Source organism: Mauremys reevesii, linkage group 2 (genome assembly GCF_016161935.1).
Source record: "Mauremys reevesii isolate NIE-2019 linkage group 2, ASM1616193v1, whole genome shotgun sequence".
NCBI classification, from domain to species: Eukaryota; Metazoa; Chordata; order Testudines; family Geoemydidae; genus Mauremys; species Mauremys reevesii.
The window spans coordinates 269,634,080-269,652,406 of NC_052624.1; the positions used below are offsets into that span (position 1 = coordinate 269,634,080).

Sequence of the window (18,327 nt, forward strand, 5' to 3'; positions counted from 1 at the left end):
CCAATACTGAATTGCAAACTTTTAACCCTTTATCTTTCAGTAGGTAATCTGTACAATAGGCTTTAAGTGAATACAGTAAATATTAAGGATTAGATTTAGTCTATATAGCAGGCTTACTGCTCAGCATCTGAACCTAATCACTGATTGCTACTGATCAGCCAATCATCATTCAGCTTAAAGCTTCCATTTTCTTTGCTGGTATTGAATAGGGTAAGCAGATCATACAAATCTGAACAGCAGCCTGAGGCATTTGAGTGAACAAATATTAGCTCTCTTGTGCAAGGAGAGGGCAGGCCTACTTAAAAATATGAGCTCTAAGCAGGAAAGTGCCTGTACTTTTTTGCTGAAGGAGGATTCAAAGACCCTCTACACCATCTGTCAAAAACTGTCTGTTCTTGAATTGGAAACCTCATGTTGTGCACACCCTCATGTTGTTTTTGCCAACGTATGGGAGGGATAATGGAATTATGACTGTTTAAAATACCTACTGAACTCAAGAGCCCAAACTATTAGCACAAGTCATTGTGAAAGAGTCAAACACTGCTTTCCTTTGAGTTAAAGGATGAGATAATGTCAACCCCACTGTGTGAACAGGTCAGGGAAGTAGCAATTCAAGGCTATTAAAAGGAAATGTCTTATACAGGATATCAGTAAGACCAAGTGTCTAGCACAGTGCAAAGATATTGTACATTTATATGGATAACAAAAAATGTCCAGTTATAGTAAATATTGAACAAAAATTTTGCAAGAGATACATCCTCATGCTGCCAGGTGTAGTCTCACATTATTGAGGGTTAGAAGGGATTTCTTTTCCTATGGGCAGGTTATCCCATAATTACTTGCTGCAGAGGTTCTTGCATCTTTCTCTGAAGTAATGAGTTACTGGCCACTATTAGGATAATTGGAGCACAGGAATTACCATACAGCCTCAACCCAATTTACCTAATAAATTTGATATCTCAGGTTGGGAAAAAAAGCAGAAAAAAATCCATTCTTTTGTATAGATGGAAGAAAAGTGATTTTTTTCCCTTTGCAAGTCACCTTTACTGTATTACTTCCCTTTGAATCCTAGCAACCGCTCCGTCCCCCTGCCCAAACCTCTCTAATATCACTGAAGTACTGTTTAAAAGGGGACCTTTCCCAGGGCATTACAGAATCTAAAGGGAGAGAGGCAATAGATACCACACCAGAAGTTCCATAGTAGTTGGGTTTCCCTGCTAAAATAATCAGCTATGAAATAGTTAAAAATAATTTAAATGACTGCTGGGCTCCAGATATCAATGTGACCCAGTATCTCTGAAAGAGCTATGAACTTTCAGTCTATCTGCAGCCACAGAAAGATAGCACTCTGTTAGGGCACATTTTGAATTTTTTTCTTCACAATCAGAAGGGCTAGTCATTTTTTAAAATATTAACACTTTATTCTGCAGAAGCTGATTGGGCCATCAGAGAAGCTTAATTTCACCCAGGAAAGAATGAGTGTATTTTGATACTAGCACATAGTAGCTAAAAGTTTTAGGATAAAACTAAGTGCATTCATATTTAACAAATAGGTTACACATATACATGTATTATCAACTTAAAGAATACTTATATTGATAATTCAGCGCTCTACTCAATAGCTTAAAATGAGTTCTCTCTCAAAAGCCACCTACGTGAGATGTAGACTTTCCTCCTACAGGAGATTCCAACTGACAAAAGGGCCTTGTTCAGATGTCTGGGATCAACTGAATACATTTATTTCAAAGCAATTTTAAATATTAAAAAAGTAGAAATTAACACATACAGTACTCAAAAACTGTCACATTTAAATACATGTGAATAGACAAGTGTACTGATGTTTGATCTTAACATTCAAATGAGAAGTCAAAATTTTAACTACTGGCACTACCAAATCTGATTTCTATACAACATGTTGATGTATTATGTAATAAAAAAATAAATAGCAATTGCTGTTCAACAGTAAAATAAGACATCATTTGCAGAACATCCTCATCCCAGGGAAAAAAACTAATTACTAGCTATTTGTCTATAAAGATCTAAACTTTCCAAATACTATTTCATGTACAAAATTGCAGATAGTGGCTCATTGAGTTTAAATATATTGTACTTAAACTCAATCAATATAACACACAATGAATTTTAGATTTCCTATGACCCACAATAAGCCAGAACGAACAGAACTCTTGTTCCTGATGGAACTAATCTCATTTTAACAATGCCTATGTATACTACTGCAAAGAGTGTACAAAAGAATAGACATTTGCTTCTACATCATTTTACATGTCTAGGTTTTCCTTATGTGTTTAGCTTTTACCAGATTATTTTGAGATCACTTAAAAATACACTTGACCACAAAAGTGAATAGTTTTTCCTTCTTTAATGCAACTTAAAACATTGTATTAATGGATAAAATGGAATGCTAAATAAACTCAGGTCCTGACTGCTTTCCATAAAAAAACAGTACAAGTCTGAAATACTGAAACTGATAACACTGTGGATTAGATGTGAGCAGGCTCACTCACCGGTGTATTTGTTTTTTAATACACTTTTGTCATGACACTGATAAAGCAATAGTTTAAAAGCCACTTTCCAGTAACAGTTGATAAATATTTTGGAATTTTTTTTCATGCAAGGTTTATTTGATATTTAAAGTTCTCATAACCATATAAATACAATTAAATATTCACTGACTACAGCCTTGTAAAACTGCATTAAAAATGAAAACTTTCAGAAGGTTTTTTTGAGTTGTGCTTTTATGAAATGAAAAATAGTCCTATGTAGCCATGACTGTCTGCTGTAAAATATTAGTAATATGTACTGTTGCCAAAGTAACATTTTAAGCAATACAATACCAGTCCTACATATGAAAATCATAGAACTTGATCAATACAGTTATCTGATCACAGACAATAACAATTTTATTCTGTTCGAAAATTAAAAATGATATAGAAAATGAAGTAAATTAATGTTTTTAATAATACATTAAATGTTGTGGTTAGAAAAAAAGGAGACTAAGTGAATTAACTGCAAGGAATGTGTTTTTCACTAATGCAATTTATAACAACTTTGACGCTACCAGAAGTCAAACGCATTCTTCCAAAGACTTATTAGAAATTAATTTTATGGTAATGTGTTTGTTGGCTGGTGCTTGGAGTTAAGACTATGAAATACAAAGATAGTTTAATGAAGACAGTTAATATACAACTTGATACTAGTGATTAGTTTCTATAATTAATAGCCTGACAAACTGCATGAAAGGTCAACCTTTCACTCTGATTTGCTAAACAATTTTTTATACTGTAATAGTTTAAATTTATCCAGACAGTAACACTGAGGAAATTTTACACTCGTTAATTATAACCTTCAGCAAAGCTGAAGACTTTTTTAAAAATAAGTGATTTTCAAAGAGAGCCAATTAGCTATAAATAAATACTGTTGCAAGCTCACATTTCAATCTGAATAGTTATCAAATTAAAATGTTCTTTTGTTCCAACTTAGCTATGTGACTACAGTACTATTCCTGTACAAAGACAGTTTTCAAGTAAGATTCTAAATCAGTGGTTCTCAACCTGCAGGCGGCCCAATCAGCACACAGCTGCGGCCCAGCTGTGTGCTAAAGGCTAATGGGCCGGGGTTTCCGGCTGCCTGGCCGCCCAGTGTGGCAGAGTCTGGGCTGCTCGGCCTGGGCGGGGTGGACATCACTGGCCAGTTTTGTGTGGCAGGGGTCCGGGGCTGCTGACCAGCCCCGTACAGTCTGGAAACAAGGGCTGCCGGCTGGCCCTGCACAGTCCTGGATCCGGAGCTGCTGCCCAGCCCTACAAACTCCAGGGCTACAGACTGACCCCAGGGGTTCCGGGATCCGGGGGCTACCCCATGGGTTTGGGGTCTGGGCTGTTGCCTGTCTGCCCAGCCACCCGGCCATGCACTGCCCAGGTCTGCACAGCAAGGTCTGGGGTCCCTGCCACCTGGCCCCCTGCCCAGGACTCCACTCCTGACCCCACTCTGTGGAGGGATCTCTGAGCAGGTGGCAGTGGGTCTGTGGGGAGTGCTGTGGTTCTCAACCTGCGGCCCAGATAACACATTTTGGGCCACATATGCGGCCCACAATGATAAACAGGTTGAGAATCACTGTTTTAAATGCATGCATAATATAAACAGTGTAATATTTTCTAGAAGTCCTTGGTTACTAAAAATTCAGTGAAAAACCTTCAGCAAATTTCACATACATATAAGGAAAGACAGTATGACTAATTTTTATCAAAATAAATTTTCAGATGGAAGTAATTTGTAACTGTCTTAAAGTGAGGTAATATCACAGGGAAACTGCAATCAGAGTTTGGCATAAGTCCACATAATATAAACATGAAATGCTGTGTGCACACCATAAAATGCTACTGCTTTTCTGTAAAGTCAGTGAATATTCCTTTTGCTTTCAAACTTAAATTTAACTGAGCACTTTCTTTAATCAATACCAAAGTGGGCTTCATAGCTGTAAACTGTGTACTCTTAGTTGTAGATTGGTTTTTAAGTGGGCCAAAACCATTCACTTTGAAAACAGAATCTTAACTCTGCTAATTATATAATTGAGAATACTGAGTTCTTAGGAACAGTCATTTCTACAAAGTTACTGGTTGATGGAAACCTATGTTTGGAAAGCTGGCAGTTGATACACATTTTTAACAGCATAGACAGAGATGTAAGTGCTAGATGCCAAGGATGGCTTCAGCAAACCCAATAAGGCATGCCAGGTTCCAAGGCTACCATAATACTGGCAAAGGCAGAATAACACAGTATATTTACAATACATATAATTCACCTCATGAGGTGAACCTTAAATGAATTCTTATTTTGTAACAGCAGCTATATATACAATTGTGCACAGGATTACAGGGAGGCAGCAGCCGTTAGCTTTTGCTAAAAAGCCTGTCTTGCATGAAGGATGTGCAATGCTCAAGTTTTGAATTTGATTAATCTGACAAAATGTGCACAAAGGACACCGGGAAGACTCCTTTCCTCTCTGGCTGTCCTTCGACATGGCCAATCTGCAACAAAGGAGAAAAACATTGTGGGTTTCTCGCTCACTCCATATAACAAAACACTGTTCCTTGTGCATATCAGTACAAGCCTTGTGATGGTTCTTGGACATTTCACAGCATGCCATCTAAACCCTTGCCAAGGAAGCTACATTTTGATGTATGTTACTCTTCAGTATCTCCCACTGTCAAACATAGACATCAGAGTTTTATTTTGTTTTATTTGGATTAATATCCTTTGTCTACCTTGATTACAACAATATTTGGATTTGTAAAGAGATCAATAACCACCACCAAACATTGTTGTAACTGGGATAAATAGGAGGACAAGTTAAATGAACAAGAACAAAAGGATCACGGTTGGAATGGGAGATCTGGAAGAGTCACATATTCCACTGAACCAAACACAAAGAGGAGAGGTTCTCCAGGCTGTCAGATTAACATAGTTATACTGTATCTTGTAAGAGAACTGAATTAATGCTACAAACTCACTCCAGAATGAGGAATCTTGGGACTATCCTACCCTAGGAAGCCGACTGTGGATGCGAAGAGCAAAAGAGAAACCTACAAGTTGCTAAAAATGGGAAGTTACTTGGAATAATTCTATATATGTGGGTAGAAGAAATCCTAGCAAAGCATTACATACCAAACATGGAAGAGGAGCAAGTGATAAAGGACCCCTGCCTTGCCCCCCTCCGCAAGCAAATTAGAGCATCAATGATGTCTGTCACTCATGTTTACAAAAGGATCGATCCAACAAATCTCAATTACTTGGAAATGAGGGGAACAACCATACCCCACACACCAAATTTGTACGGGAAACAGTTTGCAAGCAATCCATAGCATAATATACATACATAAAGAGGTATCCAAGCAGTTTCAAATCATGAATAAGTCATTATCTTGTGTGTGGACATTTCACAAACCGGAGAAAGCTACATAATTTGTCCACTACACATAGTTTGCCCAACTCTAGTTAACAGTGTCAGAACAGCATGCCTTGATTTATCATACAGTCAGTCCTCTTCTAGCTCTTAATGCTTCTTTCTAGGTTGAAGATTTACCTTCTGGTTCACTGTTTTCAGAATAGTAATGTGCCTCTCACTGCTCTATAGGTTACCAAAATGGAGAGGGGCAATAGGTGAGCCCATTGTTACCCTCTATGGAGCCAAGACTTTGAAGCAAATGGCCCAACAGCCCTCATCCCCCAATCCCAGAAGCACCAGGTGATTCACAGTCCTTCACGGAATTTCCCAGGGGAATGGCCTTTTAAGAAGGTCCCAGCATCCTTCGTGAAGGAGAGACTCAGCAACCACTGCCAACAGCGTCAAAAGATGAGGCAAGGGGACAAGCAGAGGCTACCTCTCTCCAATGGTGCTAAGACTTTGGGGGCACATGGCCCCAGCAAAAGTCTTCTCTTTCCCAGCAGTACAAGGTGATGATTCATTCACAGCCTTGGGAGCCCTGATGAGGTCCACAATTCTGGAGTTTGTCAGCTGTTTTGGGTACCTGTTAGATTGACTTGGGTGTGTGTAGAGGGGTAACCGAGTAAGGAGTCAGGTAATGGGCACACCTCAGTGTAACCTTCCCAGCCTCAATTTGTAGTTACCACACCTTAAACTCCCTAAATCATCAGTGTACTTTCTGCCTGTTGTACCTGACATCGACAGGAGCCACCCCTGTCCTCTGAAGAGCAGTAGAGAATGGGACCCTGATTCTAATTGTGGCCTTTGAGTGCTGCTGTAATAACACCACTGCCACAATATCTGAGTTCCTGCGAGCCATTTCCGCACTCTGAAGATAGGCAAAATCAAGAGTTATCAAGTTTACAAACTGAATGGTCCAGAAAAGCCACAATAAATTCAGAAAAAATTAGTGCTCCCATGTCATTACACAAATTAGGTAGAATATCTCTGCTAGAGATTTGAATTGCTTAAGGCACAGTCCTGCATTATTAGGGAGATGGAACAGATGACATAATAGGTCTTTTCAGTATCTAACTTCTATGACGTGTCAATTTCTTCTTGGTTCACCTTGTCATACCTACATATGGACTGCAGAATATACAGGGTTCAATTAAAAAAAAGACACTGTTCAATGGTTTTTGACAAAAATAGGTATTTTTGTTTGTAAAAGATGCATTGACATACATAGATGCAAGTGTCACACTGGGAAATTGCAATTGTGCATGCAGCTGCATCTTTTGCAAACAAAATCTTAGGTATACATTTCTGAAAATTAGGCATTATTTTGGCACTATCCATTGTTTTTAGCTTCTTACAATCCAAAAGCTCATACATTGATGAAAGAGAATGAATGGCAACCTTAACTCCAAATTTCCTTTTGTCAGTCTTTACCTTTAAATAATGCATATTAAATGTAATTTCTTTTTTTTTAAAGAATGTATAAACAAATATAAATAAATTAAAGCAGATAAAAGAAATGTTTCCACATGTATTGTAAGTGAATACTAGATGTTGGAATCACGAAGACAAAAGAGCCATTAAACTGTCAGTTTGGCTTTGAATCAAAGACACATAAGTGATTAATGTATTAGAAATCTGCAAGATGGATGGCCCATGACACTGAAAAACAAGATCTTACATGTTATCAATGTGAATGGAATTGTTACTACTGACATTCACAGGACATACAACGTATCTATCCATTTATCAGTGATTCATTGTCAATACAAATGCATGAAGCACATCTATTGGCCTAATTATAACTGCGTGTCCAGACAGATAGACAATATAATGGACAAGTTCGATAAATTCCATTTTCAAGATCTGTTTCAACAGCTGTTTACTGATCTTTATTTTGACTGTATGTAATTATACATAGATTGAGAGAACAGCCATATGTAGCAGTGCAGTTACCTGCATTAGCACTGTAAGAGAACCTCTGTTTCCCTTCCCTGCTGTTTCCTCCTCATTGTGAGGAAAAGAAACTAAAAAAAGCAAAATGTTTTAGCAATTTTCATCTGGGCACCAGTCCTTTAATATTTTGTTCTGAGTCTGAATTTTGACAGGAAATCCGGAGTGTGGTAATCAGCGAGAAGAAACACTGCATCTGGCCCAGACCTGAGACATTATGGACAGCACTGCAGCTGGACTGGTGCATTAACACCCGCTGGGACAGTGCAGCAGTTGGAATTGCATTTTTATTGGTAAAATTTGTCTCATTTCCCTTCGTTACAGCTGCAGCCTGGGGAAGCAGGATTCATTAGGGCCTGGGAGGAAGCTAGCAGAGGATGAAGGAAGGATTGGGCCTCAGGCTAGGTTTGAGAAACTGTGAGGTTAGCAACAGATTGAAGATTGGATCAGGTCCAGGAACACAGAAGCAGGGGAGTGGGATCCCGGAGGAAGACAGAGGGTAAAACAAGGCTAAACTGCAGAATAAGGACAAAATTGATCAATTACATGTAATTTTGGAGGGGAAACCAACAGTGCATGGGATTAATTACAACAATCATATTCATAGCAACTATTGTAACTAGCTTAATGCTGCTGGTGCATTCAGACAAGAACCACATGTTATCATTTACCAACAAAGGTACACACAGTGTTTAAATGGAATGATATGCAGGGGTCAAGAGGGAAAATTTGAGACTGTCTCATTTGGTGGAAAGCTTCTGAATTCCAAAGGCAACAAAATATTGCATTTCAAAAGTATCTCTGAGGCTGGCAGGGATAGTTTTAGCAGTATCCAGGGAAGACTGTCTCCCCACAAAAGCAGGTAAATTCCTTGCCTGCACACACCCGTTCTCCTTCAATTTGAAAGCTGGATGCAAGTTTACATAAATGCTGTTGCATAATTTTTTGACAAAAGATGAAAATATTAATGCAAATTACGTACAATACATGGTATGTTGTCACTGCCCAGTTAGTTTCCTCTAGTCTAGGGTAAAGGAAGGAATCAAATAAAACTGGAATAGCAGCAGTACAAGAATCAAAGAGAATATAAGGTCTCTCAGTAAGTTCAATCATCTGAAAACCTATGAAAAGGGGTCAGTTTTTGCTGCTGTCCCTAGTAGTTGCTAACACCATTAAGAATGGGAGTCTGCATTTAAGTCCCTGTGAAGCATAAAATAATTGGATTTCTCAATGAAGTATGACTGGTCTGGTGTTCAGGAGCTTTAAGCAGGTCAAATAAGGTGTAGCATATAGAAACTATGAGTAAGCTAGCTGCTACTCAGCTGAGAGTAATGCCCAATAAAGTGTCAATTATACAGAATTTTCATAAAAGCAGAGATACATACCCACCACTCTTGGTCCTCTTCACCAGTTACTATAATTATTTCTCCTTCAACAAATGTAAGCTCATCATCATTGTCTGCTTGACAGTCGTAAATGGTCTTCACTCTCTTAACTTTGTTTTTCCCCTAAAAAGTAAATACAATTTTAGCTGAAAGAGCTGAGAAAGGGGATAAATATATAGAATTTAAATTTTGGGTTTGGGCTATGATTTATTCGACAAATCATTTACCCATAGTTTGTATCTCTGATTGCAGGGGGAACCCTGCCTTCCTCATCTCCTCTGCCTGCTCCCCAGCCCATCATGCCAAAGTGCCTTGTTTCATCAAGGTTTTTAAACAACTATATCTGGACTATATAGTCTATATTCAAAAATACAATGTTAGAAAACCTGACATCTAACTACTGCCTAATTAAATGATTTAGGCCCCACCTATACTTACTTAGACCAGAAAGTAGTTTTAACAACTGTTCTGACATGGTTTTAGTCTATATACACTATCCCTTTAACATGTATTAGAATTAAGAATAGGGAAAAACCAAATTGAAATCCAGTCGCCAATGAAATTCAGAAAGATAGGGGAACTGAGGAAGTTACAGAATTCAAACCCCAGTAGCTATACCTCTACTAAAGTTTTGGTTCCAGGTCCAGTGCAAAACCAAAATGAACCTATTCTTTGGTTCTGGAACAGACACAGACTAAATCTAGCAAGACAATATTTTCATTAAATTTTAACTGAATAAGAACATAAGAACATAAGAAAGGCCGTACCGGGTAAGACCAAAGGTCCATCTAGCCCAGTATCTGTCTACCGACAGTGGCCAATGCCAGGTGCCCCTGAGGGAGTGAACCTAACAGGCAATGATCAAGTGATCTCTCTCCTGCCATCCATCTCCATCCTCTGACAACACAGAGGCTAGGACACCATTCTTACCCATCCTGGCTAATAGCCATTTATGGACTTCATGAATTTATTCAGTCCCTTTTTATTGTTATAGTCCTAGCCTTCACCCCCTCCAACCTAGGAGTTCACAAGTTTGTTGACTGACGCTGCGAAGAGAAGAACTTCCTTTATTTGTTTTAAACCTGCTGCCTATTAATTTCATTTGGTGACCCTTAGTTCTTGTATTATGGGAATAAGTAAATAACTTTTCCTTATCCACTTTCTCAACATCACTCATGATTTTATATACCTCTATCATGTCCCCTTAGTCTCCTCTTTTCCAAACTGAAGAGTCCTAGCCTCTTTAATCTTTCCTCATATCCCTCTCTAAACTAAACTAATTTTTTAGTTTGCTCTTTCTTTTTTTTTTTAGCTAGCTAATATTTTTTTTTGAGTGAGAGACCACATCTGTACACAGTATTCGAGAGATGGGCGTATCATGGATTTATATAAGGGCAATAATATATTCTCAGTCTTATTCTCTATCCCCTTTTTAATTATTCCTAACATCCTGTTTGCTTTTTTGACCGCCTCTGCACACTGCGTGGACATCTTCAGAGAACTATCAGAATGGCAGAAATTCCACATGAAGATCTACTCTAAAACAAGTGGCACTATTTTGGGCTGATCTCTCATGAGAATGGCTTGTGTTAACTATTCTGAACCCAAACACAATCAGTAGGTCTGATTCTGCCCTAGACTACCAATTCAGATCCAAACACTGTCCCTTCTCTAGATGCACCCTGTTTTTCCGGGAACCGTGTAAACAGTTTCCAAACTTGACTACCTTGGAAGTATATGATGTGTTATTATACATCACATTTCAAACAACGCTCAAAGACTAAAGGAAGGCAAATAATGATAAAAGCTTCAGAAAGCAACAACTAAGAAGAATTGTAAGCAAACCATGCAAGCTTAGTCAATAAGACAATGTGAGACCCAGAAAAAAATAAGATTGAGGTGGAGATGGCACCTGTTTGCAAATATATAAAGGAATGTTGAATAAAAGGGAAGGGATCCATTAGTTAACACTGGACTTAATATACTGTACTAAAAATCATATTAAATAAACTTCAAACCAGTTAGGCAACAGAGGTTGACAGGAGAGGTTGACAGTCACCATTAATAGATACTCAAGGTGAGATTAGGCACCCAGCTCTTAGTGATATTTATACACTATGAATAATTAAATCAATCATGAAATGTTGCAGGGGAATGGACTTTTTTCACCAACTAGACTGTATTAATTTTTCTAGTTCAAGTGAATTTCTATAGAAAGCTAGATTTCCATACACGTCTCAAGTTATAAAGACGTGAGGGAAAGTGACTGACATTGCTCCAGGTAGTCAGTGCTTTCTTATTAATACATGGGTGACATTTTAATAATCTGCCCACTTTAACTCATTAAAATGATGGAAAGGTGAATACCAGCCTGAGGTGGTATATATATCTCTCTGGAAAGGACTATGGGCTGGATTTTAAAGGAATGTACATTAAGAGCACAGTTTGGGGTTGTGATGTGTAAAGAAACAAATATTTTCAAGGCATCTAATTTTTGCATCAAATGCAATTAATAATAATTTTCTCTCTTTGTGCACCCAAATCTGTCACCCCATCCTAAAATGTCCATATATCAAAATATTCAGGAAGAGGTTTTTGTGCTCACAACTCACAATGATAGTTGCTGCTTTGCTAATTAACGGACATGACCCCTCCAACTTGTGCTCATTTACACTTCTAAAGGAACAGCTTCTAATAGGGTACTTTTCTCTCTGTTGAAACAATGATGTTTATAGCCAAGGAAAAATGTGACTGTTAGTACTAGGTGTAGTTTTAATGATACTGAGACCAAATTTTATTTATCTTCAAATCCCATTTAATTCCTTAAATATTAGTGGCACTTTGTCATACCTTCTGTATGCTTCTGAAATACCCGATTCCCTCAGACTGTTAAGAAACAAAGACTTTGCCTGCATAGCAGGTGGTTAAAGTCCCACAGATATTGGTAGCTGTCCTCATAGGTGTTATGATGATGTGGTGATGCAGCATTCCATCATCTTGTGGTGACAGAACACAGTTAGGGAACCAGATGAGAAATGTATTTGGAGTTCATGTCTCTAAGCAGCTCCACTGCCAGCCAAACACATGAGTGTGAGCATGCATGCACAGAACCTGGAGCAGTGCAGAGACACATGTCTGGTGCTCCCTCCCCATTTCTATAAATATCATTTAGATTAAGCCAGAACAGTGAGTTTATACTGATGTAAAAACAAATATAAATGGAAGGCCCAGCAGTTCATCCTCAGAACATTTGGAAATATCTGTGATTTTCTGTATTTTGGAAGATATTAATCAAAAGATTAATGGGTTATTCGCCTCTTTCCTCATAGAGGGAAGAGGGAGCTTGCAGTAGTGAGTCTCCCCACCTCCCCTTTAAAGTAAGTGAATAGGCAACTCTTGGCTGGGAGACCTCTTGTGGCCCTTCTACTGGTAGGAAAGCAAGGGAATCCAAAAGACAAAAACTTCTGTTGCTCTCACTTCAGATTACCCTGACTGGTGAGGCCCTGTCTCACCAGTCAGGCAGGAATGGTGAGCTGACGAGAAAGAGTATGTTCTCCTAAGCCCAGGAGAGGAGGAGGAGCTCTCCCACTTCATTCAGCAAAGGAGAGGAAGCTGTGTATCCTTCTACCTCAACCGTTTGCATACCCAGCTTACTGGATAAAAACACTTCCTCTATTATGTTTTGGGTAGTTCACAGGATGAAAACCTTATAAAAGTATGTTTAACATCTTTTCTTTATCTACTTGGATTGTGAGATAAACAATAAAAGCAACTCTACAAGAATAACTAGTGTGCAGTCTGAATAAGTGTCTTAGTAAATTAGACTAGGATAAATTGTTCCTACTATTCCTAAGTTTGTTAGATGTGAATTACATTAAAGTGTAGTGGGGAGAACTCCAGACTGGGTTCCAGTTCTGTTCCCAGCTTTGCCACTGACTTATTACATGACCTTTGGCAAGTCAAAATTTCCATCTGTTACTCAATGGGCCCTTCGGTAAAAACAGTGATACTTATGCACCTTTATTAAGCATATAGGTGCTAAATATTTGAATTATTACATTGTCAATGCTGATTTTTTGTGGTTGACATTTTAAGTTTTGTAACAATTATTAAAAAGGAAGTTTAAAATAAAACCTATTAAACCCTTTTCTAAATATGTTCAAAATCAAATATATGTCCTAGTTATTTTATGTGTAGGAAACAGAGAGCAAAGAATTAAAGACAGAAAGTTTAAAAAATGTTTTTAACTCCTTAATGCACAGAAAGCCACCACTTATTGCAGAAACATAATTTGCACCCTTAACTCTGCCAAAAATACTCTGGTGAATTTAAGTTGAGTGCCTTGCTCCCAGGCCTGACCTTTTATGTTTTTGTATTCCTTTTGGCATGCAATAGGCTTTACCATCTGAAGCATTATTTCTTGAAACCGTTCAAAAGCATACATCTGTGCTCAAATTTGTGAGCTGTCACTTGTTTTGTGCACATAACTCAGTGCAGTCTTTTTGCAAATTTAGCTTTAGGAGAACTTCAAAGCTTGCCACGAGGCTTTCAGCACACTGGAATACTACTACTACCCACCATATTTATTTTCCTGGGAAGCGGCACTGGGGTCTCTGGCAGGGTATGCGTCACATCATTAGAATCTTCAGATACTTGCTTTTGGACGGTATCTCTAGAGTGTACATTTGGAGAAAGATCTATGGAGTGAGATTTCTGATTTGCCTCTGAGGACTGAGGCTTTGGTGATGATTCTCCAGCTTGAGTTTTAGCCAATACCTCTCCTAGCTGAGGTTTTGGAGGAAGGTCCTTCATGTGTGGCTTTGGCGGTAAGTCTCCAAGTTGTGGTTTTGGTGGCAAATCTCCTAGCTGAGGTTTTGGGGGTAGTTCTCCTGGTTTTGGGGGTAGTTCTCCAACTAGAGGTTTCTGGGCGAGTTCCACAGGCTGAGGCTTTGGGGGCAAGTCTCCAGGTTGTGGTTTCTGTGGCAGATCGACCGACTGTGAAGACTTCTGAAAGATTTCCAGGTGTTGATTAGATCTATCTATTGAAAGATGATGACTGGTTTCTATTTTTCTTAGTGCCACTAAAAACAGAAAGCAAAACCAGGATATTTTCACATGTATTTCATAGACAGTCAGAAAATCTCATTTCCCCATATTACATTTAAGAAGAATCTGAAATATGCAAGACAACTTCTTCCAGAAAGATTTATTTCCATCATACAAAATGTAGAAAGAGAATTTCTATTTCAGGCTAACTCCAAGTACAGATATCTACAATGAAAGAAGCTAAAAAGCTCAAAATCTAGCAGTTATCTTCAATAACTGAAGATGTCAGATATACTCTGAGTTACCTTTCACACATTTTAAATAAAACACAATTTCCCAACAGTTGAAATTAATAAGCAATATTATATTTGTGATTTAAAAGAAAGGATTGAAATTTTAAAAAATGATATTGCCTTGCAGTTTATTTAAAAGAGGTGGAAAATATGAAGGTCCTTTCAATCAACATTTATTTTTACATTTTCTTAGTTTCACTGCTCTTTCTTCCTTAGACTCTTCAATTAAGTGTGCCAAGCAAAACTCGACTGGCATGACAGTATTTAGCTATATTATACAGGTATATAGGTACGAAGCCTGATACTAGGAGAGTAAGCGCCTTGATGAAAGTACCACGTCTTTTTGACTCAGAAAAAGGGATAATTTCATACTGTGTTCAACATTTGCTTTAAGGTCAAGCAACACTGTCATCACATTTAAACCTACCACAAAATAATATCACACATACACTATTTATAATATAACCTACTACAAAAACACATTCATATAATTATATATGATGATCCTGATTTTTAGATGAGAATTGTGCACACATTACTACAAGTGAGAGATGATTTAGCCATACATGTACATAAGAATGACTTCTACACACATGTGATAACACATATGCAAATAAGGCACAAATGAACCAGGTTCAGGCTGAAAATCAGGCCAAACAATTTATTTTAACTGCACTCCTGATAATAAATACATTTTTATTAGCCCTCCAAAATGAGGGTTTCAAATAAGACAGAATCTCAGATTTGTTGCCAGGTAACACACTCCTCAGAAAGGCTGGAACAACCACTTGCTATGGTTTGAGAGTTCTGTATATGGCCCAAAAGTAATGTCAGCTCATGATGACAGTCAACTCTAACCTAACTTTATACCAAGTAAATATTGACTTCTTTTGTAGTGACACCTGTCATCTCAATGACACCTTAAAAGGACATTGTTGAACTGAATTAATTTTCTTATCTGTAAAAAACTGAATTTTTAAAATTTGTATTTAGTTTTTGCCACTAATGCTTTGCATTCCTCTTATCTTGCAGAATGAAGTTAGACTGGCCAGATTCATTCTTTGATTCTCCTACTTTGGAACAATACAGTTGTAATATCCTTTGACACACACACTGGCATATGTAAAATTGTGCTATATTGTATATGCTTACACTCAGTGTGTTTGCTCATGTGTGTGTGCGCGCGTGCAGGGGGAGTATGTATATTTCTCTGTTTTCTCCAGTTCTTCAATTAATTCTGGCACATCACTCAGAAAAAGAGGCTTCCATTGATCACCTTTTCCTCCCAACCTTCTACTCTGTTTGTTTCTCAAAATGTTCCACTCTACAGACTATGTTTCAGAGTGGTAGCCGTGTTAGTCTGTATCAGCAAAAGAAAATGAGTACTTGTGGCACCTTACAGACTAACAAATTTATTAGAGCATAAGCTTTTGTGGGCTAAAGCCCACTTCATCAGATGCATGCAGTGGAAAATACACTAGGAAGATAGATATATATATAAAAAGAGAACATGAAAAAAAGGGTGTTGCCATACCAACTCTAATGAGATTAATTGATTAAGATGGACTATTATCAGCAGGAGAAAAAAAAACTTTCAAACAGTTATCTTCTTGTCAACTGTTTGAAATGGGCCATCCTGAACTTGACCGAACAAAAAGGGAAGATTTTTAACCTCTCTTCTTGGCCCAAGAACTTAAGTGTCTCAGGAGCCTGAAGCACACTTTCAGAAGTGACCTAAGTGCCATTGATTTTCAAGTAACTTTTGTAAATGCGATTTAGGCTTCCAAGTAACTTAGACAATTACCCCTAGATCTGTATTATTTAACATTTATATTGCAGTAATAACACCAGACCCCAAGCAGTGTCATTGGTCCACTGTGCTAAGTACTGTACAAATACATGTGAATATGTGGTTCTTCTGCAAGGAGCTTATGATCTTGGTATAAATCAGTAATGAAGGAGGACAATAAAAATACACAGATTCTTACTGATTTTCCTCCAGGTTCTGCAGGATTTCAGCTTTTGCACTAAAATATGTTTAGTTTTTTGACAAAATCCTTGCTGATTCAGAGAGAAAAATCCCTATAGATTTTGCCAGAATTTCCAGATGTGTTGTCCCATAAATAAGTGTCTTTTGCTGAAAACACCACATTTATGAAGACCCTTATGATTTATCATCACTTGTTTCACACACACACACAAATATTCAACTATGCATAGATCTTTTAAAAAGCTCTTACCTTTTTGAGGTAGTTTAGGAAGAACTCTTGGGCCAAGTGCAGTCTTCGCAGTCCCCGTGCTAATCAATAGATATGAACTATCAGTACTTAAACTTACTGAACAATGAGCTTACTGTGTCCCATTTCTAGTGCCCACCCACTATTCAGAAAAAAAATATAGTAAGAGTTTATGCATAGCCAGGATACACAATGCTGTCCATGAAATAGCCCTGAAACTCAAAGCAGTGTTGGCAGTAGGCTTGGATTATTCAAATAAAGGAAAAAGCTGTGCAAAGCCTACACATTTTAATGCTGCATGGCACATCTGTTCCATGGATAACAAGGTGTGCATACATGTATACTTAGAAAACTGCTTAAATTGAGAGGGCAATTCAACTGACAGATTTTGTTTAAAGCAGCAGCAATAAAAGCACAAGTCAAGAATTTAAATTAACACATTAAAATAACCATATTAAGTACATAGGTAATACAGTCCAAAAGCATGCAATTATGGTCTAAGATAGTCTATCTTGCTTTGGGTGCTTCACAGTTCACCCCATGTATATACTACTGTAATACATACACACCGTAGCTAGAGTATCACTATCTGTTATAGATAAGTTTGCCAAAACATTCCATCTGGTTTTCCAGTTGTGGATAACTTTTCAAAATCTTTACCAATTAAGCTCAAGTTTTTCAAGCCTGGTCATGGTCTAAGGCTGAAACTTTCTGAAAGTCTGAACAACAAAATTTGAGTAACTTGTATACAAGGAATATGAAAAAATACACACTCCCCAATAAAAATGCCTTATGACCTTTTCTTGAACCCAATTTGCACAGAAAAAATTTGGGGAATAAAAGATTAAATTTGGCAGGGAGATAACTCTTCTTGATAAATGTTTTTGAGTATTCTGGTAAAAACTGGTTTTGATTTGGTTAAGGTATGAGACTCTGATAATTGCATTTTGTGCATGCTTCATAGATAATGAAAGAGATTTCACAACCATGTGCCAACATGCCATAGGAAGACAGACTGCTCTCCATCAGACGGATCCTCAGCTAGTGTAAGTTTTCATAGGTCCATTGACTTCAACAAGGTAGAGCTCCATATCAGTCCGACTGATTTTATTCCATATTAATATGATGAGTGAATGAAGCAAAGCTTTGGTCTTCCAGTAAATGTTGCTCAGGGAAGTGAAAAATGAATTAAGAAATTATTTTCTTTGCCCCTCTACTTTTCCTCCACTATTACTTTGTTCTCCTTTCCTCTACACTTCCCCTTTACTTGACACCCTATGTGAAAGTGCCATCTGACACGGTAAACTGACAATGAACAGCATATTTGAATCATTCAAACAAGTGAGATCATTTTTTTTAATACAAGGACTGCAGTGTGTTTAAACACTATAGTTTATTCAATAATTATTGTAATTTTCATTTTTTTCTAAGGGTACACCACTTTCTGCACAATC

General features: G+C 37.7%; 1 protein-coding gene across 4 annotated transcripts in view; it reads right to left on the minus strand.

The window, feature by feature from the left end:
• Positions 1-2,365: 2,365 nt before the first annotated feature.
• ASAP1 (ArfGAP with SH3 domain, ankyrin repeat and PH domain 1) overlaps positions 2,366-18,327 on the minus strand; it is a 323,210-nt gene continuing 307,248 nt past the window's right edge. For all 4 annotated transcript variants that reach the window (XM_039523658.1, XM_039523659.1, XM_039523657.1 and 1 more), the window contains 4 exons: positions 16,877-16,935; positions 13,876-14,378; positions 9,298-9,420; positions 2,366-5,045 (listed from right to left, as the gene is read on the minus strand). In XM_039523658.1, coding sequence (XP_039379592.1) covers positions 4,971-5,045; positions 9,298-9,420; positions 13,876-14,378; positions 16,877-16,935 — 760 coding nt within the window. In that variant the 3' untranslated portion in view covers positions 2,366-4,970. The remainder of the gene's footprint in view (positions 5,046-9,297; positions 9,421-13,875; positions 14,379-16,876; positions 16,936-18,327) is intronic.